Genomic DNA, 26,777 nt, shown 5'->3' on the forward strand with positions numbered 1-26,777 from the left:
GGCAGAAACTTTCATATTTTGGTCACATACCCAGCCAGCAAGCCCATATGGGCCCCATATACTATTTTAATGGGCTTGTGGGCATGTGGGTTCTATGTGGGTTTTTGTGTTTTTGCCATATGTGCCCAATATGGGCTTTCTTGCAGAATGTGTTGCTAAATCACAAGGTGGAATATAAAACTTCCAATCTTCAAATGCGTGATCATATCAATGCATTTTAATAAATTTAGCCACATAAAATTATTGATCATGGGCTAAGCATGAAATATTGATGGGCTTCCCACTTTGTTTATGGGCAGACCATGGGCTGCCCACTTTGTTTATGGGCAGACCATGGGCTGCCCACATTTTTTATGGGCAGAACATGGGCTGCCCACATTTTTTATGGGCAGACCATGGACTGCCCACATTTCTTATGGGCAATCAATCAATCAATCATTTTATTTTTCATCATTAACGCGTCCGGGACGAAAAAGATACTAACTACAAAAATCGATATAAACCTACCAGCACGTTAACGAACGGGAAAAGGTGGCAAAACCTTGAAAGGTTTAAAACGTGCCTGAATGAAAAATTATGTAGTAGGCTATATATCAGTAGTTAGCACGGCCACAAAACCCAAAAAAACAAATGGCAAAAAATAAAACAAAAACAGAGAAGCACACATGTAGTAATGAATGACAACCTAATGAAAAGTGTTGTGGATTAAATTTGCCAGTTCCAATATTGATGTGGATGAGCACTGAGCAGTCATAATAATAATAATAGGATGGAGAAAGAAAACCGGACATATAAGAAACCCATCCTCAGGCAAAAGCCCGTTTCAATGTGGCCCAGGAGAGCAGGTGTTGAGCTCTTTGTATGGTTAGACTGCACATCACACAGTAGCCTAAGACGATTGAGGTTTGATATCCAGTTTAAGGTATTGTTTCTTGTCCTGGTGGGTGATGGAATGGATGAGCTGGTGTTGTTGATGAAGCTCTCATCCCCTATTGCGACGTGTCGTGTTAATTATGGAGTATTGCATTTGCTGTTAATATCTACAAACATAAAAGTACAGCACAAGCAATCGATATTATTGTTAGGTAAGCCTAATCTTTTGTAAATAATTTCGGATTTCCACTAAAATCTTCACAAGAATGCAAGAAAGCTTTTCTACGTTGTCTTTCTATTGCGTGTCCATTTTGCTTAAATGTTGTTTTAGTTTGTGAATAAAAAGTGACTTTGTATCAGTCTTTCTAATTGAAGAAGGAAATTCGTTCCATGTTTTCGCACCTGTGAATTCTATTGAATGTTGAGTAAGCGTTTTTGAGAAGTATGGAATGTTTAGAGAATCATTATCATGGTTTCTTGTAGACAGGCTGTGAATCTCTTTGACATATTTAAAAAGGTTGGTGAAGCAATCTAGTAGTAAATTGTTGTGAAATTTAAACACGAAAACACCAATTTCCAGTTTGAACAATTGCTCAATTGTTGTCGGGATCTTGCTACAACTATCATTGTTGGGAGGAAAGATACGATGAAAGTTGTCACAGACTTTTTGAAGTTTTTGTATAAGTCCTTCGTTGCCATATTTCCAAGTCGTAATGCAATACCTCAGGTTACTTTCAATTAAAGAATGGTATAAGCAGATGAAATTTGACAAATTAAGACAGGGTCTAATCTTGGTAATTATGCCAAAATTTCTTCGAAGCTTTTGCAGCAAATGTTGCATGTGTGGTTTCCATGAAAGATTTTCATTCAAAGTCAGGCCAAGGAAACTGATATTTTGTACTCTCTCAATTGGTTGATCATTTATACTTAAGATTTGCTTACACTTATTCGCACGTAAACTGTTAGTATCAAATACCATGTATTTTGTTTTGTTTACATTGAGTGATAATTTATTTGCTACAAGCCATTTGACAACTTCTTGTATTTCTGTATTGGCCGCTTCATGCAATTTATCCACACTCTTACCTGACATCAGAAGATTTGTGTCATCCGCAAAAATGATAGAATCAGTACAATTTAAACAATTTGGGAAGTCGTTAATGTAAATTATGAATAATAGGGGGCCTAAAATAGAACCTTGGGGCACACCACACTTTGTCTCTAATGGAGTTGAAACACTACCAGAAATTTCTACTGTCTGAAAACGATTATTTAAGTAGCTTCGAAACCACTGGAGGGGTGTTCCTCTGATACCATAGTGATAAAGTTTTGTCAGAAGTATTTCATGATTTACTGTGTCAAAAGCCTTTGATAAATCTAGAAAGATGCCAAGGGTTGCTTCTTTATTTTCCATTGCTTTGTAGATCTTGTTGGTTAGCAGTGTAGTAGCCTGGTTCGTGGAGTGGTTATGTCTAAAACCAAACTGCTGGGTGTAAAAGAAATTACGCTGATCAAGGAAATAGTATAATCTTGAGTACATGACTTTTTCTAAGATTTTTGAGAAGCAAGACAAAAGACTAACTGGTCTATAGTTACTGCAGTTGCTTGGGTCTCCTTTTTTATAGATTGGCACTACTTTACCGATTTTAAATGCTTTTATGAAGTCACCATGTACCAAAGATAAGTTAAAAATATGTGTTAGTACTTTTATTATGTTATGGGGGGTATGCCTTAAAATTTTGCCTGGAATGCCATCAGTACCACAACTTAACTTTGGTTTCAAAGATTTAATAAATCCGTAAATTTCTTCAAAACTTGCAGGTTTTAAAAATATTGATTTGGGTGATGAATTTGGAAGATACTTGGAAAAATGATCAGCCAAATGGGGAATTTTTTTAAGTAGTTTTTCTGCCACAGAAGTAAAATATTCATTAAAGTGATTGCATTTTTGTCGGAATGGCCCGTTTCGGTGAGTCCGATCCCTTAACGGGGGATTTTTTCATTTTTTTTTTTAATTATTGGGTACCGTGGCCTAATTATCATTGCTGTTTTAGGGTTAGAGGTTAGGAACTCACCGAATCAGACTCACCGAATCGGACTCACCGAATAGTAGCATACCCCATTTTTGTGTAGCATCATTTACTACCTGATCATTAATGCTAATGGGGTAGTCACTTTTAGGTTTTTTCCTTCCAAGAAAACTATTTATGACACTCCAGGTCTTTTTAAGATCATTTTAGTGCTTATGCAGAAGGGTTTTGAAATAATTTTGTTTCTTAAATTTCAAAAATCTTTATAAGTATTTCTTTGTTTATTATATGCTGCTTTATTTGTTGGAGTTAGTTTTCTAAGAAATTTTTTATATGCCAATTGTTTTGCTCGATGCATTTCTTTCAATTCATTATCATACCATATGTTATGTTTCTTGTTTTTGTCATTAGTCATTACATAATGAAAAACAAGTTTTGAAAAGAGTATTATACTTGTTAATAAATATATCATATGCTTGGTTTGCATCAGTTTTATAATATATGTCAGAGATATCTAATTGTTGTAACTTTTCTGTAAACATAGCAATGTTTTTATCACATAAATTTCTATGTTCTTTTTGAAAATTAAACTGTTTGACTAATCCTAATTGTGAGCATGGTAATACTGGAAGATGGTCTGCAATACAGTCAGTGAGCACTGCTGTTTTTATTTGAGCATTGTAGACATTTGTCCAAATGTGGTCATTTATTGTGGCTGCTGAATTGCATATTCTGGTTGGTTTATTAATGATAGGATAGTAGCTGTAATCAAACATGGTTTCAACAAATCCGTTGGTGTGTTTAGATCAAGAAGGTTATAGTTAAGATCACCCAAAATATAACAATCATTTTTAATTGATTGTAGAACTTGAGTTAAATGTTGAATAAAAGAGTAGTGAGATTTGCAGTCATTTTTAGGTGATCGGTATATAGTCCCAACAGTATACTTTTTATTACTAACAGAAACTTCAATGAATAAAGATTCAAAAATTTTCTTTTCCATAATTGTAAGTTTATTGTTCACAGTAAACACAATGTCATTTTTTATATACAATGCAACACCTCCACCTCTGTATTGTTTTCTACTATTTGCTAGAAATATGTAGCCATCAAGTGACTTAAAATTTCCATATTGATTTTCCTTCAGCGATGTTTGATTTATTGAAATTATATGGAGCTTGTAGGACATAGATGCTATAAGAGCTTGCAATTTAGAAAAGTTATTTGGATTTAACAGGGAGCGAATGTTGATATTCACAGTGAGGAGACAATTGTTGTATTCAACAGTACTTATCAATATATGTATCTCATGAGAAGGAATGTATGATTGTATGTAGTGTCCATAGTGGTAAGTGGATTGTCATCAGGCATGTCATTGTCAGCTGGGAAATTATTTAAAATGTTATCATTTGTGAAAAGATTTTTCAGATTATTGCTACTAGGTACTACAGTACTATTTTAAGTTTTTGAATTTTTTGAGGAAAATAATTGGTCAAAATCAACGTCACAACAGTCAACAAAGGGGAGAGAAGAACTCAAGCATCTCTGACAGTACCATGGCACATCATCAGACTCCTTACAAAAAAAGATGAACTTTTCATGTGTTAGGCCTGAACATTTCAAATGGAGCCAATGTTGATTTATATTACAAACAGGGCTGCAATTTTTGCCTTTTTCGGTGACGAGGTCACTCGACACGCGCCATCACTATTCGACAAACGCCGTGCCTTACAAAAAAAAAAAAACGAAATAAAAAGGAAAATAAAACGGTAATAAAAACTGAGAGAGGACTAAACGTCGTCAGGTCGAGGAACAATCGGGGGGGGGGGCATCACGTGATGCAATCATAAGAGTGCTGACTTACGTAAACTTTCTTGCGCCAGGTACTTCAAAGCAAGGTCTAAATGTGACACTTCACACGAGAAACCCCCAAGGCGTCAGTGTTTGTCAACGTGTTTGCAAGTTTGTATTTATGTCTGACTTATGCACTTGTTGTTCCAAGCTTGCAGAAATGTTTTGCAATGTGAATAAGGAATAGTAGACAGATAAACACGGTTGCAACTTGACTTCCATCCACTAAAAGGGTTTCTGTGATTACGTAATGGGCGATTTTGCATTTGCATTCACAAAAGCACACAACCCAGCTGGCAAAACCCGTCGTTTTTACATTGATTCAACGTCTGCAGACGTTGAATCGAAAAAACGAGAAGCGAAAAATACACTAGAGTAGTCTATCACGAGTCACGACCGCACTGTTTGATTTGTAGTGATGTACCAAAAGTAGCGATATGCACGCTGTTACGTTAAATAACTCAGGGGGAAAAGTAAGTTAATTTTGGGTTGATTCAACGTTCGAGTCAGCACAAATCTATTTAATTTTCCTGGCGGGTTACATTGCGTACCCAGACAGCAAAAATTATCATTTTTGCATTGATTCAACGTCTACAGACGTGAAGTCAATGCAAAAATAACAAAATTTGCTGCCTGCGTAACAACGCCCAAGAAGAAAGTTACGTTTGTTTTACATTAATTCGACATCTAACGACTTTAAATTATCATAAAATAACGTTAATTGTTCAACCAGGTACCGGTAACAAATTAATATCTCACTGCGAGATGATTGCCTCGATTTACGTTTACACTAACATAATTCGGCACAATTGAGATGCCGCGAGCAAACACGAGTCTGTTTGATAAAGAACCAGCTGTCAGAATCGGAATCTAAGACGCTGTATGGGAGGATGAGGTTGTCGCGTCATCACTGAAATACTTGAAGACGCAAAACTGCCCATTCATGAACACGCAATGCCATATAATCAGAATCATTATTTTTCTTTTCTGCCGAAGAACCGTTTATCTAATTTCGTATTACTTTTTTAACTTGACCCCGTAGCTTTTCTAATTCCGATTTGTTTCCGTCATAAAATTCTTTACAAATTTTGCAAAATACCACACTAACTTTTCCTTCTGTTTGATAATCTATAGCAGGTAAATTTCACTTTTTAACTGTATCTTCTTTCACGATGATTTATATTCGCAACGACACAGGTAAACAATAAGCATTCGATGAAAGAATAACATTTGCGTAACAATTAAGCCAGTATTCAATAAGGTGGCAAACTTTTTACAGTTTACAAGAGCATTGTCAGCGCATAGAATAGCTTGCGTGATGCTCTGGGCTACCGCCGTGTGACACGCGATGAAGAAGCGCATAAAATTTCGTTTGATTAAACATTAAAGCATACGGCAATTGTCGCAGCAATCTAAGGTGTGTTGATTTGGCGACGGCAATGTTTTTGCCGTCGTAGATGGAATCACTCAACCAGCGTGCGATTAAAAACAGTAAGTGACTCTGATACTACACAACTTGTGCGGTAACTCGCGGCCAAACGCTTATAATCTGACTCTTGTGACGTCATATTACTATTCGACAAACAAGCGTAGAATTTTTGGTCGTTCGACAAAAAAGAAAAAATCGCAGCCCTGATTACAAAAGACAGAATTTTGATTTTTTTTAATGGCTTTTGTGCAATGTGAACATTTAACCTTATTCAGCATTTTCAAAGCAAACTTTTTCTCCTAATTTACAAGTAACAAGGAAGTGTCCAACTGGAGAGTGACAATCTAGCCTATACATTGGTTAAAATTGTTTTCAGTATCAAAATTGTTTTCTAGTCCACCAACCATACACATAAGCAGTTTTAACAAATTAGATAGGCTATTATAGGCCTATCCCAAAACATTAAAAGATTAATTAATCAGTACTTAACTTAAGGATATCTTCTGAGGATTTGATTATGTGTGTCCGTGAATTAATAAATACAAAAATGTTGCCATTGATTGTCCAGACATTTCTTTTTCCAAATTTTTGTTTTGCATTATTGATGAGTCGAACTCTCTGCTTAGTAAGGGACTCCGTCAATGCCATGGATGATCCAGCAAAGTTTTTCTTTCGCTGGAACACAAGATTTCTTACAGTTCGTCAGACAAATTTTATTATGATGGGTTGTTTACCATTTGAAGCTTTAGGGAGAACATGCATTATATTTATATCTATCGGAGTGAGTTGCATTCTTAGGTAGTAATTTAAAATGTTTTTTCAAAGGAGAGATCACTTGCTGAAGCATCTGCAATGTCCCTTGAATGGCAGCCATGGAGAATGAGACACTCTCTACGGCTGTACTGCTCTGCATCATCAGCCTTCTGTTGTAGCTCCTTGACCGCTGTCATGATAATAGAGATTTTTAATGAGAGGTCATTGATGTCACATCTAAGCCTCTCAATCTCAGCTCTATCACTGGGGTCTAGAGCACAAGACAGTGGCTTCAAAGAAGTTTCAGGCTGTGTGCTAGTATCGGTGTAATCAGCTGTTTTAGAATACTTAGCTTCGATGTTGTCTTGTTTGGCTTCAATGTTTTTGATTGAAGCAGCTAGTCCACCAACCATCTCCTGTAGAGCATCCATGTCTTTGATTAAGTACCGTAGTTAATCAGTAAAAACAGTAGTAATTAAATATTTAGGCTAGATTATACACTCACTTAAACACTCCTTATTCACTCATACAACCTTATTCAAATAGAATGACCATGGGCTGCCCATACATGGGCTACCCACACAGTGATTCAAAGGTTTGTGGGCAACCCATACTAATATGATATATATATATATACACCTCGATCAGCATTTGTCTAGACTTTGAGATTTTTTAGTTGTCTCAAACGACTTTTATTGATCTTTTAAACAAACACAAAATGAAATTGAACAAGCAACTTACTGGGGGCACCTTGCTATGCATTGCGCAAAGCTCACTGCTTGCAGTTGGAGCACTTTGGCAAGGTTGGCAGTAGTTTTTGGTGCTTCACCAACGTGCTTCACCAACGCACTATTTTTGGTGCTTACGTACCACAAATAGGAAAATGTCACATGGAGGTATATACCTTTATGGCCCATTCCAGTGTATAAATACTAAATTGACGCTCTTGGCTTACGCCGATTGAGCACTTTACTGGGGGCACCTTGCTATGCATTGCGCAAAGTTCACTGCTTGCAGTTTGAGCACTTTGGCATCTGTCTGCAGTTATATATATACCTGATATACATATGGGCAGCCTGTATTAGATTTATGGGTTACATATGGGCAGCCCATATTAGATTTGTGGGTTGAGTGTGAGCAACCCACATGAAACCCATAAATGAATATGGGCAGCCTATATGGGGGCAATGTGATGCCCGCAGACACAATGTGTATGGGCACCATATGGGCAGCTCACTACATCAGCCTATATGGGTCCCCATGTGAATTGAAGGAGGCTGCGTGGGATCAAGAGAAGTGAAGAAAGATGACATATAGAGTACGACCGAGAGTCGTAAACGACTGAATGGATGAAGAAGAACATAGAAGTGAGAGAGGAGAGGAAGGAAGCAAAAGACCTTATGAGGTCACCAAGTCAGCTTCCACCCCGGCAGCAGTATTTTACAGAAAAAATTACCAATGAAAATTATACTGAATTCTGAAAACACTTTGAGAAAATCATGAAACGTTGAATAAGGTTACGGTACATGTTTCAAAATTCATCTTTTTGCTTCTACTTTTTCTATACCTTGCCACATTACGTATAGAAAGTATTATTTTCACTTTGATGATGGGACTGATAAATTAACTAAACCTAACAACCAGTCTCACCCACTTGTAAAGCCTGAAAAACTGGAGACCAAAACCACAAAAAAAATCAAAATTAATAAAGTTAAGAAGTTGATGAGCCCTGCTTCATTGACCCTTCACGCTTGAATGATTACATTCTTGATTTGGTTTTGAATCTTCTTCCTCGGACTCGGACTATATAAATAGAATAGAATAGAAGCGTCATAGAGCGCTTTTTATGGCACCGTCGCAACTTGCTAGCCGCCATCTTTGTTAGCACATGGTATTCACCGCTGGAGCTTTCTCAAGTTGATATACGTGCTACAAATTGTTTACAAAATGCCTTATTGTGCAGCTATGAACTGCTATTTTATTTCTATGACTCGGACTGAACAGAGTCACTATATACATAGTGGCTCTGGACTGACAACGCCTTGATGGGAAGGCTACTGGGTAGGTTCAGTTCAGTTGTTTTTTATTTCTGACCGTCATATCAAAAACAATACACGTCAACATAACAAAGGTCGAGAAAAAGGTAGAAGTGACAAAACGCGAACGTTAAAACGTGCTTGAGACCGAAGTAAGTTATTGAGTTGGAAAAAAATTGGCACGATCGCAACACCTTCAGAAAAATTTAAGATATAAAGGGAAAATAAAAAAAGAAAATGTTACAAATAAAAAATGACGCAGGACTAGTTACCGAGATTGACAGGGTGAAAATTGAAGTGTTGTTGCCAAGGAATTATTCCATACTTTAGGTGCGCTGAATGGAGAGCAGTTCTTGGGGTGCGCTGCTCAAGCACACACCTCGAGAGTCGAACCAGCGAGGCGTAATCTTGAAGCTTCTTCGTTCACAAAGTTACGTTCTAATCAACCGAGTTATCGGGGCAGACGACTGCTTTTGCCTCAATAAATATATCGGCAGCCGTGGCCGAGTGGTTAGCGCGTTGGGCTCGCAGTCGAGAGCCTGCATGTTCGACTCCAACCACCCGCACTTGCTGTTGTTTCTCTGGGCAAGAAACTTTACGATAATTGCCTCTACCTAGTGATCGATTTCGAGTAATGGGTAGTACCAAATTTAAGTCATAAGTAGAGTAGACAACCGGAAACAGACATTGCCGTCGGCTGCAGCGTGGGTCAGGTGTATGTCGGAAGGCGTACACCGATGCATAGCGCTCAAGTCCGCTTTCCCGCAATGCAGGATAAAGATAAACACACAAACATATCCAAAAAAAGACACCTCAGTTCCAGAATTTATTTATCTAATGTTGCTCCGAAAATTTTTCTTCAACTTTTGCTAAACAATCAACGAGACTTCACTACATTTCCAACATGACTTTTGTTCAAACTTATCGTTTTTCACTGTTTAGCTTACATCAGTGGTTCTCAACCTTTTTGTTTTGGCGGACCCCTTTTGGTACCTTCGAAGCGGTCGCGCACCCCCAAAAAAAATTATCTGAAAGTTTGGTATATCGCTTTTCCTATAATTATAATGGAATCAAATGTTTTATGAGTTTCGAAACGACACACTTAAAAGAATTTGGTGAACTCGCGACACACTTATGACTAATGATGACATTAGAGACTTTATGTTGGCACATCAAAAATCAGTAGGCTATATAATCTATAATTATGTTGATTTGATGTTTTTCTATAAATTTTATCAAAAACCAATAGAATTTTGCGACCGTTACAAACAATTTCTTCCTTTTTTCGTTTCTAATCAATATTAATTCGTTATAATTTTGTCATCGCAAAACTGTGAGTGGTGATAGACTGCTGACCAACGTTTGTATTTTTAAGTTAAGCATTGACCAATAGACTACTGTCTCAAAAAAATTAAGTTGAACATAGCCTTATTAAAAAATTAATTCATTTATATGATATTTTTTTAGTTAGAAACCAACCCTTTGAACTTTCAAAGGACATCGCACCGGTTCGTTGGGAAGTACAGTTTGAAAATCACGGTAGCCTAATACACAAATAAAGCACAACCAACCAATTTTTACATTTCGTAATTTATCAATCATGCTGCAAACTCGCAAGCTTTCACGGACCCCCTGAAATCGCTTTGCGGACCCCAAGGGGTCCGCGGACCCCCAGTTGAGAACCACTGGCCAACATCAAATTTCCAAATTTGCTGTTCAAATTTTTGCGGGTGTTAAATTTCAAGACATTGTAGGCTATCCTTTGGATCGGTAATTGGCTTTTCTCTTGCACTAGCTTGACTGGGCGTGTAGTTGTTTTCTAATGCGTTAAATTGCCTACCGTACTTCAATTTTTTTGAATACAACTTTGTGCTGGAAAAATCTATAAGAAAAAGTCAAACAAAAAATAGTGCAAGTTTGTTTCATTTTGTTATTCACATAAGCAATACATTTTCCCATTTAATTTTGAGTCACAAATTTGTATTCTACGAACAAAAATATGCATAAAAAAATGAAGCCTTGTGTGTAACATGTGTTGAAAAAAAAATCTTTTGCACATGTGTGAATCACACAAAGTCACATACTTTCAATCAACGCTATTTTTCAAATTTCAGTTTTCGAAGAACAACAGCAATTAGCTAAATTTTAATTCACAAAAATTATGATTCGGTGTATCTACGGTCTGATTTTAATCTCGATAGAATTGGTGCATTCTAGTTTTTACAAAATTCAATCAAGTTTGTTTCAGTTTAGTTCAGCTTTAAAAACTCTTAGCACAATGCGCATCGTTCATTTTATGAATGGCAACGCTGAAATAAAAGTGTATTTTATGCCACCTGGCCAAGCCACTTGTGTGTGAAACTGCGCTGGCAAGCCTGGCAAGCCTAGCTAGAGCAGCATATTGTCAGCGACACAAGTGAATTTACCATCAGATAGTCTTTTTTATACTGGCAATATTTGAATTTTGAACAACGAATAATACCATCACTTAACTTTCATTTTTTTATCTAGTGAGATAAACAAAATTACTAACCATAAAAAAGTAGCCTAAACAGGAAAAGATCTCTATGGAACCAAAATAAAACAGTAAAAAGATCACAAGGGCAACTGCGATCAGCGGACTTCGGTTTTGAGCTATTTTTTCTCTCGATCTTTTCAAGGGGAAGATTTTAAAATGATTGAAACTGCAATCAGCGACTTTGGCCTTTTTTAATTTTTTTTCTCGATCTTTTCAAGGTACGAACTGACGATCCGAACTGTTCATGGTACGAACTAGGTTGCATCCTTTCATTTTACCATTTGAAGATCCTATATCCCAAACTCCAGCAAATCCTTTGTAAAGATAGCAGTTCTTTTTATTGCATAACATATCGTAGCCTATACTTGCATGACCTTTGTGCATTTGCAGTTTGTGTATTATTTCGTTGTTTTGTTTTGGATATGGACAGCTTTGTCTGACGCAAAATAATAATAAATTAAATGAGTTGAATAAAACATAATATTATGATAATTTAATTAATATTGAATTTTTGCTGTAACATATTGGTGAGCACACTCCCATCTGTTTGGGTGGGATCCCTATGTCTATCACAGGCCTCGAAATTCACGGCGGACACCGCGGACATGTCCGCCGTCACAGCATGTGATGTCCGCGGGAAGTACCATCTAGATCGGTCATATTTGTCCGCCGAGAAATAACACAGGAACTAGCGATACAAATCGTCATTGCATAGCACGAACAATTATTGTTGCGATTACAAGAATATAATTTCCCGCGCATCTAGAAAATGTGAATACTGTATCGCTTAGATTCTATTCAAGCTAAAAAACTTTTGATTTTTACGTTGTTTTAACGATTGATGACATTGAATCAGCGTAGCAAAGGTGAATTCTTCGCTGAGAATCGATGGGAGCACGCGCAACTTAGTTCAAGTCTTACGTCACAATGTCTGGCTTTGATCTCCGAGTAATATTGATAAGGCAAGGTTGGTTACAAAATTAGATTATACGAGTAGGCTATTACAGCAAAATGAAGCAAAATTTGTTAAGTTTTGGTATTACAGTAAGAAAGAAAAGGCCCATGGAAAATTTACTTTCGCTCACATAACACGCAAAAATATACCTAAAGAAAACTGCCTAGTGAAACTTTGCACAGCAGAAAATAGTAGCGGTAGTGTAGAAGTTTTCCGACTAGTGCTCAGAGCATTGTGACGCAAAAATCCACACGACCTCGTTCGGTGGAAGTTAATCAGTTATGCGGCGTATTGCAGCTACACGGCGCTTTGACTCTTCAAGCGCACCTCGTTAGTCTGATGAAAGCCTTCGCTGAAATTTTAAAAAGCCTTCCAAACCGTAGCCATAGCTCTTAAATGGCGAAGAGTTATCAAGATAAAGTGATTAAGCATGACGATCGACGCTAAAACTGGTGTGTCCGCCGTGAAACTTAATTTGTCCGCCGAGATAGCTGCTCTGACCGGACACGTTTGTCCGCCGTCAACAAAAACGAATTTCGAGGCCTGTATCAGCCTTTTTCAAGACCACTAAACTTCCACATTTCATAAATCTTGCCATGCCTGATGGATTGTTGTCTTGCTAAAAATTAGTCTTTTAGATATTTTTCTTTTTGAATTCTCTTCTTGGACTGGTGCAATATCACAATTTTTTGACTTTTTAACAGCTGATAAGCTCCTTTTTGCCCATATTTTTCGGCAACAAATTTAAAAAAAGGAATTTTTTGATTCCAAAAAATGAGCTCATTTATATATTGGGAGATGAAGTGATCAGGGGACAAAATAGGTTAAATCCTTATTTAAGGTTAGGAATAGAAATAGAAACATTTCTAACCCTGACGTCATTGCATAGCACAAGCAATTGTTGCAAGAATATAATTTCCAGCGTATTCTAGCGCACATCTAGAAAATGTTGATACTGTATCCCTTAGCTTCCATTTAAGCAGGAAAGCTTTGGCTCTTCAAATGCGTTTTGTTGGTCTGATGAAAGCCTTTCAGAGTGACTTTACTGAAATTTTAAAAAGCCTTCTAAACCATAGTTATTATAGTTCTCAAATGGCAAAGAATTATCAAGATAAAGTGATTATGCATGACGATTACAGGGTTCGATCTTAGCACTGGTCCTCTGGCCAATGTCTAATGCGAGTTCCCCGCGGACCAGTACAAATCGTTTCGCACTGGTCCGACTGTCCAGTGCGAAAATATTATCGTATTATGTCATTTGATCGTTTAGAGCAGGGGTCACCAAATGGCGGCCCGCCACGCTGTTTCGCTGCGGCCCGCGGAAGGTATCAGCGTACAAGTATAACCAAAATACTTTTCTTGAGGAGTTAAAGAGCACGAAGGCAAAAATACTTCTAGGGAAGCATATTTTCGCTTTGCATACGATTCCACCGACCGACCAATCAGATTATAGTTCTAGGTGGGGGTTGCTTAAAGCTATTCCAATGCGATGTCCACTCGTCCAGCCACACTGTCCCAGTGGTTGATTAAAACGTCTGTTTTCGAATTTCGAAAATGTCGAACATAGGGTTGCTTATTTTAAGTTTGCAAATGTCATGTAAAGACTATTGTGCGTTTCACCATTATTGTGTTTCACGAGCAATGTTCCTATATGCAAGTTTTTGTTGGAAAATTAGGTCAGTGTGCCAACTCAATTTATAATAAATTGGCAAAATATTATGTATAAATTTACAGACTTTTTCTGATTGTATTATGAAAATATTTAGCTTAGTACTGCAAAATGTTTTTTTTTAACTTTTTTTTAAGAAATATGGATCGCTTCACGATTTCGCGTGTCATCCTTGCGCAGGGCCATGCTAATCTTCTCTGTATCGTTCCAATTTTAATATATCTACTGCCGAAGCAAGTTCTGCAAAATGTTATTAATCAACAAATTCTTGCCACGCTGATAAGCATCGCAAGTGACAGTTGTCTATAACAAAAGAAAGACGGTTTTATAGACTCTCACAAGAAGGATGAAAAACCAACTCATTGCTTTTTTAAAGGGAAGACCGTTCATGAATTACGATAGAATTACGATTTTTGGGTGATTTCTACAAGCATTTGTTTCATGATTTCTTTTTCCCTGTTATTGGAGCCTATTTTGCGCTGATATGTTTGTATGTCATTATTGTTGCCTGTATTGCGATGTGTCAAACATTTCCTTGTTTACTAAAATTGTTATTTGCAAGATATCTTTTGTGAAGCGAAGTGACAACACCACTTTTGCTTGGCGATGAATATTCTGATGAAACCGCTCGCCTCGCTATAAGTGCACAAAACAAGTGGCCTCGTTTATTAGGCATTGTTAAAAAAAGTCAAAAGTGTTGTAAAAAGAGCTTGGCCTGGCAGTAGCGTTGTTTGATTAATTTTGTTGCTGCGGTATTCTAACATAAATATGAACAACATGTATTAACGCTGGATACTGGGTACAAAATGCGTTCTTTTTTAGCATAAGAGTCAACCTACCTAAATATTTTATTAGTGCGGCCCGCCACAGCTCTCCTTAGTGCCAAAGTGGCCCGCATGCAAAAAAGGTTGGTGACCCCTGGTTTAGAGTGCGTGGTTCTTGTTTGCGCTTCTCTTCAAACAACAAAACACGTGATCCGTGCGTGTTAAAACGTAAGAAAAAGGCAATCGCAACATCACGTGTTAAATCGTAAGAAAAAAGCAATCGCAACATCACGTGACGGTGTTAAATCGTAAGAAAAACGAAGCTGAGGTCAAGGCTCCAGGCTGACCACGTAACAGATCTTCTGACCATCCAGCTACAGTCAGCAGAAATAAAAGATTTCGACCCCAAACCTGCCATACGTCCATGGCTGGCAAACGATTCATCTGTGAGGCCAAGAAAGTCCGGCACTGGCTATGTGTTTACAAGACCAGACAAACACACATCGAATTCCGATTATGACCCATCATCGGATTCAGAAATTGAAGAAGAGCCCCAAGTAGATTGAAGACTCAACGTAGATTGAATGTCTTGCCTAGATAAATTGTTGTTACTGTTATTGCCATTGTATATTTCCATGTTATTGCCACCATTCATTATTGTCGTTTTAAGGTGGTTTTCCCTGGGTTGGCCTCGTGCTTCCCACGACAATCTTGTTTTTATCAGTAAACGGGACGGACCAGTGCGATCTCGTGCGGACCAGTGCAAATGGTGAGCCACTGGTCCGATTGGCCAGTGCGAAAAAAAGTTAAGGTCGAACCCTGCGATTAAGGTTAAATCTGGTGTGTCTGCAAAGATAGCTGCTCAGGCCGGACACGTTTGTCCGCCTTCAACAAAATTAAATTTCGAACTATTTTGTCCCCTGAAAAAACCAAGAAAATTTTTTGAATGTTTGTGGCAACTCCGACCAGCGACTTTGGCTCTGTTATATTTTTTCTCGATCTTTTCAGGGGACGGAATAGATTGCACTTGTTGCAACCACCATGCAGTGATCAATTAGCATGCACCCAATAGAATACACTTTACTGTAGCGCCTTAGAAATGATTTTGGAACAAAGTCAGATCTAGATTGAGGGTGACAATAAGAATAACTACCTGGCACACACCTGAATGACATAGGTTTGTAGTTTTTCAAACTACACTGAGAGATTTTTATTGACCACCCAGCCTTTTGCATTCATTTTCTTAGCCCACCTAATATTGCGCATAAGGATATAATGGATTAATGGTCTCAGATTAACTGTAAAGCCTGGAATAAACCAGTTTGAGCAATTGATAAAAGTGTTCTGTGATCTGCTTTACATCTGAGTATCAGACAAACATAAATTGCACTGCCAGGCTAGGTCAACACAACGCCACATAGTTCGTTTAAAACATATTTTTAATATTTACTTTTTTAAACTTTGCAAATATGTTGTCAAACACTTGTGCATCAGTTTTTAAGCTTTGGTCTTAAGTAGAATACTAAAAATCTATTCTCGACAATTGTATGCACAAATACATCCATTGTGTAAAAGGAAGTTAAATATTAGAACGTTTCAATGAGTTTATACCAAAGTTGTAAAAATTGCCAATTCTGGTGAGTATGTATATAAGTACTTTTGCTTTGAATATTAGACAATTCTTTTCTGGCTGTGTTTCCAATTGTACATATTATATTGATAGTACGGTACTGCTATTTTGCATTCATCAAATGCTGGCACTTGCACAACAATCTAACCTTTTAGTGTAATCAATTAAGAATCGATTTTGTTATAGTAATAACATCTTCAGGTTATTCAAATAGAATACCGTATATATTATATATTACAATTAATGTTTTAAACCAGGTTTGTTCTTATAAATGGTTAAACATGAATGAAAAATCTATACCAAGTGTTGCCAATGTATGGCTTGGCACTGAATCTGGATTGTTAAAATCAGTTGATTTAGTGAAAAAAACTGCAACAAATCATTTTTTCAAAGAAAATTTTGGAAAAGAACAAGAAATATGTAAAATGTGTTGGAACCATAATGATAAACAATCATTGTTTGTTGGAAATAAAAAAGGAAATATTAGGAAATTTGACTTTGAAAGCAAGAGTTTCAGTGATGTTTTTGCTATACCTCAGTATGAATTAGACAAAGAAAAACTTATTGGCCTGTATAAAACAGAAAACAGATTTATTACCTGTACCTCCAGAGGTCGCTTAAACTTATGGAATCCAGAGAATATTGAAGAATTAACAAGTTTCTCAACTGGGCTTGACACACAATGCATGGCTTATCAAACTGCAAATAATCTTTTGGCAACAGGAGGAAAAGAAAACTGTCTTAAACTATGGGATGCCAGCGCCCCAGAGCAGCCTTTGTTTCGAGCAAAGAATGTGAAACATGACTGGTTGCAGCTTCGAGTACCAATTATGGTCATGAATGTCAAATTTATACCTGAAAGTAGTAAAATCTTGACCACTACTGGGACACACAGTATTCGCATCTATGACCCAAAGTCACCTGCGAGACGTCCTGTTGCTGAGACCTCGTTTGGAGAATTTCCTATCACAGCAACTTGTGTCAGTGACAGAAAGCCATATCGAGTAATGGTTGGAAATACTCGCGGTGATGTCGCTTCTTTTGACACGCGAAAGTTAAAACACATTGTCCGTCGCTACAAAGGTTTTGCGGGAAGTGTTAGAGATATTGTTACCCATGTCTCTCTCCCATATATTTTTTTTTGTGGTTTAGATCGCCACTTGTATGTACATCATGAAGACCAAACTAAAGTGCTTCAAAAGGTATATTTGAAGTCTAGGTTGAATTGTTTGCTTATTACAGATGATGACATATATGAAAAAACCAATAATTCTGCTTCTTCTGCAAAAAGGAAATTACCATTGTTGGAGGATGAAGATGAGGATCCAGACAAGATGTGGGAAACAATGGAAAATGTTGAAGAAAGTGCTGATGAAAGTTGCTCTGATTCATCAGATTCTGAAAATCAAATCATGAATAATGTGAAACACAATGAAAGTAAAAGCTGTAAAAAACAAAAGAAGAAGAAAAAACTAAACTTGTGACTTCATTTTACATTGATAGTATTTTGGCAATATTGATTGCTTTTTTAATGTTTATATACAATCACACAACACTCTGACAATTAAACTTTAACCTGATTTAAAGTTTAATATCGTACAGTACATTTGTTACAAATCCTTCACAAAATAAATTTCTGTCGTTTTTATCCCACAACTGTTGAGATTTTTTGCCACACTCATTGAGTATTGTTGCCCTGATCTCATTGTTTATTAAAAACTTTTCAAGCAAATTTATAGTCATTGCATTTGCGCTATGAAATGTTGACAGTACAAAGGTCATCTTGGGGTACTTCATGCTTTGGTGGACTTTGTCCAACCTATGCCAGTGTGTGAGTGTATCAACTGCATTTGTGTAACTCAGCTATATTGTGATGTCGTTTTTTTTTCTGTCAAACTTGTGTGTACCTGCTAAATCCACTTTGTTGCTAAAACCAAGTTGAAGGGTTAAATGCATTGCCATGTCTAAGATATAAAACAACTCTGTTTTTTAATTTATAGTTAGAGAATATAAGTGTATTGTAAAAATCCTTACTGACTTGTGGCACTAACTTTGGATCTTGCTTGCTGCAATTGCAAAGAGTCACCATCAACATGCTGTCTGTGACTGACAGTCAAAGTAAGTGCAAAAAACATCAAAAAAAACTTTTTGCATAAAGTGTGAATTGTACTGTATGATACTTGGTGAAAGCCTGGCGTATTTATGACTTGATGTGGCGCATGACAATATATGGTTGCACTTGCACGCCTCTGATTTAATCTTTTGACTAACAAATTGTGGCAAGTTATTTTTACTCTTAGCATATCATGTTGCATAATTGATACACAGTACCAAATGAGTCTGTTCAGAAAGGGAATGTTTTGTCATGTTTATTTTTTTTTTGCTTTTTAGAAATTGGAATTGGGTTGACGGGCTTCGGCGCTTTCTTCCTTTTTATCGGAATGCTATTCTTTTTTGACCGAGTTTTATTGGCGTTCGGAAATGTAAGATTTTGTTTTTTACTTTACAGCTTTTTTGTTTGTATCAGCCGCCATCTCTATCTGAATTTCAAACCTCTGCAAAGTTAATGTAGCTCGGATGTGCCATGAAATAAGAGCCAGGCTGGTTTCTACTCATAACAGCAGGATACTGGGTATTGTCTCTGATTACGAAATTGATCTCGTCCGTCAAGTTTTGTTATGAAATTCCTTAGTGTATAAATTTTTAAGCTTCTTGTTAAAGTGAATCAGATTAAAAAAATTATAAATTGTTTTATTCTGTATATATATTTGATACATTTATTGCATTGCAGTTGCTTTTCATAAGTGGACTTTCCTTCTTAATTGGTTTGCAAAGAACTTTTTCCTTTTTCTTCCAACGTCATAAAATCAAGTCTAGTGGATTTTTTTTCACTGGCATCCTCATCGTATTGCTTGGCTGGCCCTTGATTGGAATGATCGTGGAAATCTATGGATTTTTTCTTCTTTTCAGGTCAGAAATATATCATCGCTCGCAACAATTTCATTTCACAATCTTGAAAAAAAAATAATACTTCATATCAAAAACAAAGTGCTTACGACTTACACAAATGGTGGCAACAAAACGTCGGAGTGTTTGCTACTGTCGTCTTTCAAATAGACCATCCTCTTGAATGGTCCATTGGACTGGTTGACAAAAATTTGCTTTTTCCACAAGAAAACAGACACAAACTTATGCTACCGGCCTAAAAATATTCTTTTCTAGAAGTATATGGGTCATTCTATTATAATACAGTCACACTGTGTAACCCATCCTCTCAGAATTTCTTCATTTTTTAATATGTTAGAGCTACTGGGAAAAGATGAAGATTGGCATTTACGCTGTCAAAATCCATCAAGCGGTTTTCAAGATATCGACAGTTACATTTTTGCCACTAGGGGCGCTGTTTTCGCATCACAAAAACAAAAATGGCTTATAATTCTTATTTTATAAGATACAGAAATAATGAAAATATGTATTCTTATAGTTTTTGGGGCAAGGAATTCAAATATGTTATTACATTTGTGAAAAAAGCAAAGGGAAACACTTTATTTTATTGAACAAAAGTTTTGGGGTGCTTCATTTCAATGCCCCATATCTCAAATCTGCAAAAAGATTTTTTCCCCCAACCAATGCTAAACTGTCAAGAAAAGCTACCTGCTTCATGTGCAAAAGTATGAAAAATACGTTTTGTTTCAAACTTCTGCAATTGACAAAAATGTTTCATTGCTATATTCACAATGTTTTCAATCAATAGACTTGAAGTATAATACATGATCACATTTTATTTTATTTGAATTAAGGCACTAATGATGCTCTACAGTAGCAGAGCGAAATGCATATGCCATAAATAGGGCTCTGCTGATTCTCCATGCACTTTTAATAAAAAATACATGATCACACAGCATATGCAATATGCATTATGATGTCAATCATAGTAAATATTCTGGAGTAACAAGATATCCAGGCTATCTGTTTCATGTGTAAAAGTGAGATAAATGTAATTTGTTGCAAAATTTTGCAATTGTCATGAAAAAAAAACAACATTTTATGGGTACTTCAAAATACACTTCTACACAGTACACACTAGTTAGTGATGCTATTTATGATTTGATATATAGATTGAATGTAGAGCATACACAAAACTGCAATATATCAGGATTAAAAAGTGCCAGTGATAAGTCAAGGAGAAACCAAAATAATGAATGCAAGATTTTGCAGGGTTGATCGGTTTAAACTGGGGCGGTTTAAACGGCCCGGTTAAAACCTGGTTTAAACCGGGCAGTTTTGACCACCTATTACTGGTCAAAACCCCTTTAGTGTATGAATCAAGTTGCTTTTCAATTGAATTAAAAATATTACCCTCCATGTTATTGTTTAGTAATGATGTTCAACTATATTTTGTTTTGATCAACAATAATCTAAATGCTGGATTTGGAACAAAAAATATTCAATTTCTTTGTTTATTTTTGATATTTCAATCAGTTGGTATTTTAATTATTGATATTTCAATTGCGTGGTTATTTTAATTATCGAGAAAATTCAAATTCTAACAATAAGTTGCTGATACACCAAAAAATGCTTGATAGAACGATGAACCATTTGCACAGCCAACTGAAGTACAAGAATTTATTCCAACATATTTTTTTTTTATGAAAAACATTTGCCATAAAATTTGCGCAACATTTGCCCTCCCGTTGCGTAGCACATAAGACGTAGCATGACATGTAATTAAGGTAGTAGTCTTAACGCTGTTTGATGTCTTGTTTTTGGCGGTGCTGAAACAAGAGAAAAATCCAAGATAAATATAATCTTTCGTACGAATTTTACAGGCAGCCATCTGTGACTGCCTGACAGGTCGGTATTGGCGGCCATTAATGAAAGTTCAGGCGGCCATGGCCGCCAGCTATTTCGAGGCCTGCATATCAATATGGTCACAACTGCTTTTATATTTCCTAAATAGCCCATAGTCCAGGTAGCCGACCATTCACTACATAAAAATATTCTTCTGGATTTTGACCGTTTAAACCTAGTTTTCACCGGTTAAAACCAGGTTTAAACCGCTTCAAAGTGATCAAAACTGGTTAGAGATCAACCCTGATTCGATAGTTTGACAAAGATTTCTTGCTAATTAGTACAGTGGCAGCCAACCCTCAAATAAAGAGAGGGCACTCAATGATGATGAATAGAAAATTACAGCTTCCACTAAGATAAAAACGCAAACTCTGCATCAGTAATTTGATAAACACGTCCAGTTCTGCTGATGCTCGGTGCAGCAACTTTTGATATAACTTTTGTCTTAGGAACATATAAAATATCATCATGTTTTGGCCATTGAAACGTTTGACGTGGCCCACTGGGATGCATGAACTTGACTAAAAGTTCTTCATCAGCTGCTGTATCATTCAAGATAATACCAATCCACCATGCCTGGTTGTCTTTCACTGCAACATACTCCTCAACATTGAAGTTTTCAGTTTGCTGATGGCTATCAAAAAATTAGAAACAACCTGCAAACAAATGATCTTCTGCTGTGAATTTAAACCTGATGCTTGCAATACATTATAAGGAAAACAAGTGATAGCTTCTGGTGCCTGGTATTGTGTGGCCTTGAATGTATTTTTTATTTGAAGCCAGTCGAATATCAATGAGCTTTTCTTTGGATAAAAAATAAAAACTGATTGAAGGCATAGCTGATTTGCAATAACTGTAAGCATCTTTCGCTGTCAGAATTTGATTTTGGCATGGCTGAGCTAAACTTTTGTGGAAAAGTTTTCGCTTAATTGCCCCACCAAGTCCATCAAAAGAAGTCTTGTCATGACTTGTAACGAAATTCCAATTTGCAGAAAATCCAAAGACCTGTTGATGATAGGTCAGACTTGAAAAAATTTTGAAGTTTTTTGTATTGCCCAGCACACCCATCTGAAAAGTACATACTAGATGGGTTGAATGAATGGATAGTTTTGTTTCAAATAGTGAGCCAATTCTTCTTGCATTGCAAACACAAAACTTGTATTATGATTCAGGTCATCAGAAAAGAAGGCCATGCTCTGTTGAATATGAGATGAAGTAGATACTGTAGAGCATCATTAGTGCCTTAATTCAAATAGAATAAAATGTGATCATGTATTACACTAGTCTGTTGATTGAAAACATTGTGAATATAGCAATGAAACATTTTTGTCAATTGCAGAAGTTTGAAACAAAACGTATTTATCATACTTTTGCACATGAAGCAGGTAGCTTTTCTTGACAGTTTAGCATTGGTTGGGGGAAAAAATCTTTTTGCAGATTTGAGATATGGGGCATTGAAATGAAGCACCCCAAAACTTTTGTTCAATAAAATAAAGTGTTTCCCTTTGCTTTTTTCACAAATGTAATAACATATTTGAATTCCTTGCCCCAAAAACTATAAGAATACATATTTTCATTATTTTTGTATCTTATAAAATAAGAATTATAAGCCATTTTTGTTTTTGTGATGCGAAAACAGCGCCCCTAGTGGCAAAAATGTAACTGTCGATATCTTGAAAACCGCTTGATGGATTTTGACAGCGTAAATGCCAATCTTCATCTTTTCCCAGTAGCTCTAACATATTAAAAAATGAAGGAATTCTGAGAGGATGGGTTACAAAATTTCAAAATTTTGACTGTATTATAACAGAATGACCCATATGGCTTTTGGCAATCTGCCTTGCCTTTTGCTTGTATGTTCGAGTGGCAGCTGACTTTGGTGACCTTTTAGCGCTGCCATGCTTGCTGTGCAAATTATTTCAACTTTGCTCTTTTTACAGCGGCTTCTTTCCTGTATTTATAAACTTTTTAAGAAGAATTCCAGTCGTGGGTTCTATTCTAAATATTCCATTTATCAACAAAGTAAGTGATCTGTTTTACCTTTTCTTAGTATATTATTATTATTTATTTGTATTCGTGAAGAATGTCCATATTCAAATCACACAAAAAAATAAAAATACAAAAATAAAAGACATAGGCTACAGTAAGATCCACGCAGCTGCGGTGCAAAAGTAATTGAAATGAAATTACAAGCTCATTTGTTCAAATAACCAACCAATCAGATTTAACGTTAGCAAACGATGATTGTTGATATCTGACTGTGTATAAAGCAAGCTGGTTAACGGAAATACAATTCCTGACATAAAGGTGTACGGCATAGTATCTGCATCCCGATTGCTTTCATACAACAATGTTAAGTGAAAACGTAGATAAAATGCGGCGTTGTGTTCTTGTGCAATTAAAGAAGTGCCAGCACCATCGCCTTTCTCTAAAACCTTTGACTCTTTTTACAGATCGCTGAAAGGCTGGAAGGTCAACATCCCATGGTGTGATGACTGTTGCTGACTTGTCTGTGAAGATTAGAGAATTATATTGAACAAACTGTTCACTTTCACTACGTTTTGTCTGCTTGGCGCCTACTACAGAATCTTCCTGGCCAATGGGTTTCAAAGCGTAGTTACTAGTTATACAAAAATATTGCCGAACTGTTTCGTAGAATGTAACATTCCGTGTCGGGTCGTTATGGGAAATTAGCATTTATGAGCTTTTGAAAGGAATTAGCTTTTTTGTCACTTGAGTTTATACTGTTGGTTAGGTTAGGGTGGTTGCTTCACAGTGACAAGCTTGCAATTCTTGATACAGATTGTATTTTTAAATATGAAGTACTCAATATTTTAACATGCTTGTTATTCATTTTGCTCGGTAGAAAGGTTTGAATAGGAGGCCTTTGAGACTTTTGACGCCATCACCTTTCTTGAAACCGTTTGTCTACGGTTCAAGAAAATTATCACCTCTTTACCAAAATTGTATCACTTTTCTCCCGACTAAACTTCCCCACATTACCGAGAGGCATGTTTGTCCTTACGTGTACTCTGCACAATTGTTAGTTTTCAAGTAGGGACGTTGCGAAACTCCGCTTTTCCGGCCACACTAGAAAGGTCAATTCTCGATTTGACACTTTTTTGATTGGTAAAATTGCTTTTTTAAACTAATACAGCTTATAAAAAGTACAAAAATTTGTAATCACAAAAAAATCACTTTTTTTGTGCAGCGAGTAATCCAAAAGCGGATATAGTTATCACCTCATGTTGACGATATTTCCCGGTCAGAGATTTACAAACGTAAACCTTCAGTCTTGATGAGCTGGTCGGCATCAGTGAATTCTAAGCCACAATTGCGCGGAACTCCGCGAATTAAGCTTCAAGATAGGCTTTTTGCATCGGTATATCATGACAAAATAGCTGTGCAAAATGCAATCATACAATGCAACTTGTCTGGTTATCTCATGCGTAAGTAGGCTACAAAACTGACGCGGATGAATTGCTGCAAACTCTTCTGCACGTGATTGCTTGTTGCCATTTGAAACATGACCCAGCGTGAAGGCACGTAACTCTGGTGACTGCAACAAGACTTTTCCCTTTCAAAAATGCAATAGTTTGACTTGTACTGCATATGTAGAAGGCTGCTTGATACGTTCTCTTTCATATTACTTTCAAACATTATATTTTCGTACTTTATAATTCAGCTTGTACCGTAGCCCGGCTGTTTCAAACTCTCCCCAAGAATTCCTCTTGTAATTTTAGACCTATTCTGTGAGCTACAATAAAGAGTAATCATATTTTTGTTTTTGCAAGCAAGAGCCGCTATAAACTACATGATGAAACTTTCGAACATTTTATTTTGTGTAAAAAATTGCAAAACTTGTGACCCGGGCTTCGTGTTGATAGAATCTCTTCAGAGAGAAAAGTTTTTGAAAAGGGCAAATACGTCGTTCGCCCCGGTGGCAAAGAAACGAGAAGATGAAGCAACGGTGGTTGGAAACACTGCTCGCGGTTGAGTACAATGAGAGCCGTATATTCTCATACCATATACTTGAATCAAGTATGGGACCATATTTATGGATGGAATACTCGACCTCAACAACTGAAAACTTTCCAATGTCAGGCTAATCTCAACAATCAGTCTGTGTCAGTGGCTTTAAATCCTTTCGAAGTAGGTTAACTTATATCAGTCTTAGGATATAGTTTTCTTGGTCGTAAGTTAAAGGATTTCATAATCAAGCACCCCTAAGTTTGTAACTACTGAGCTTACCTCTCGATAGAAACACCGTCATATGCGTTAAATCCAGGAGTGCGCTTGATTTCGTGCCCCTCCCAAAATGGAGAGAAAAAAGAATAAATATGTAATAATTTTTGTAAACTTGTCAACCAGCAGCATTGGACAAGCGTGTTTTCAGCAATAGATTTAAGAGGTAGGAGTTTTGTGCCCCAAAAACAAGAAACATAATGCAATGTTACAACGCAAACACAAAAAGTCGGTTTTGAAACCGTCCCTATGACGTTTGAACAAACTCTCACTGCGTTGCATCGATCTCCCATCCTGTATGCTTTGGAACCCCAGTGGGATTTCATCCTTTTGTCCGTCAGCCTACTGCAGAGTGTAAGTAACTGCTACCAGTGTTGGGCGCGATAACTCATTTTTCAGTTAAGCGATAACGATAAACGAAAAATGCCTAAAGCGATAACGATAAATCAAAAAAAAGTTAAGCGATAACGATAAATTATTGCCGATAATGTCCGATAACGATTTTTTTTTCTGGATTAGCGCTGCCCCATCCCATGCAGCACGAACTGTTTTCATCAACATGACGAAAAATCGAACATAATATAGGCTACTGTAAAGAGACAAAACATTTTGTAAGTTATGCATGAATAGAATCCCAACAGCGGCAGTGGGTATCGAATCTTCAACCTCTTGATCCAGAATCAAACCACTGAGGTAACCGCCGTGCTTATAATTATACCTTCAGATACCAGTTGGATGCTTTTATCAATTGAGTTACACTGCCGCTTACGTGCAGTAGGCAAAATAATTAAATCAAATGAAAATACCATAAAAAATTCCAAACTTCGTATTTTGCTTTCTGCTTCAAAGGCTGTTTACAGCAAAGTCAGCAATAATTGAAAAAATTCTAAAAAACGCAAAATCTAACGAAATCTATATCGGAACAACAATATCGGAATTTTCAATGTTAAAATTAGCCATTTAATGCCAAAAACTCTCTGATAAACTCCCTGAGCTTCCGATCCTCGGATTTCACTGAGTGAGTTTGCAGCGCTTCCCCAGTTCTCTGGCTGAATTTTAAATGATTTTTCATTCAAATTCACGAGGCTATTATTTGTTACGTTTTTTGTCTCTGTGGCCTCTCCTTATAAACCGATTTCTTATTATGTTGATTAGTTATTTGCAAAATTACCA

The 26,777-nt window shown here is 36.6% G+C and overlaps 2 protein-coding genes and 1 non-coding gene across 3 annotated transcripts; 2 read left to right on the forward strand and 1 right to left on the reverse strand.

Annotated features, from left to right (window-relative positions):
* Positions 1–14,249: 14,249 nt before the first annotated feature.
* On the reverse strand, positions 14,250–14,351 carry LOC145788011 (U6 spliceosomal RNA). The gene has a single exon (XR_014291473.1). It is a non-coding gene; the product is annotated as a U6 spliceosomal RNA (small nuclear RNA).
* A 2,418-nt stretch (positions 14,352–16,769) lies between these two features.
* On the forward strand, positions 16,770–18,508 carry LOC145787520 (WD repeat-containing protein 74-like). The gene has a single exon (XM_082599278.1). It carries the CDS (start codon positions 16,790–16,792, stop codon positions 17,990–17,992), a length of 1,203 nt encoding a protein of 400 aa, XP_082455404.1. The 5' UTR covers positions 16,770–16,789; the 3' UTR covers positions 17,993–18,508.
* LOC145787521 (vesicle transport protein GOT1B-like) lies at positions 18,508–25,220 on the forward strand. Its single transcript, XM_082599279.1, has 5 exons — positions 18,508–18,626; positions 18,900–18,991; positions 19,300–19,478; positions 23,300–23,381; positions 23,813–25,220. The coding sequence occupies exons 1-5, from the start codon at positions 18,602–18,604 to the stop codon at positions 23,849–23,851; spliced, it is 417 nt and encodes a 138-aa protein (XP_082455405.1). The 5' UTR covers positions 18,508–18,601; the 3' UTR covers positions 23,852–25,220.
* The last annotated feature ends 1,557 nt before the right edge of the window (positions 25,221–26,777 follow it).

Source organism: Aplidium turbinatum, chromosome 18 (genome assembly GCF_918807975.1).
Source record: "Aplidium turbinatum chromosome 18, kaAplTurb1.1, whole genome shotgun sequence".
In the NCBI taxonomy this organism is placed as follows: domain Eukaryota; kingdom Metazoa; phylum Chordata; class Ascidiacea; order Aplousobranchia; family Polyclinidae; genus Aplidium; species Aplidium turbinatum.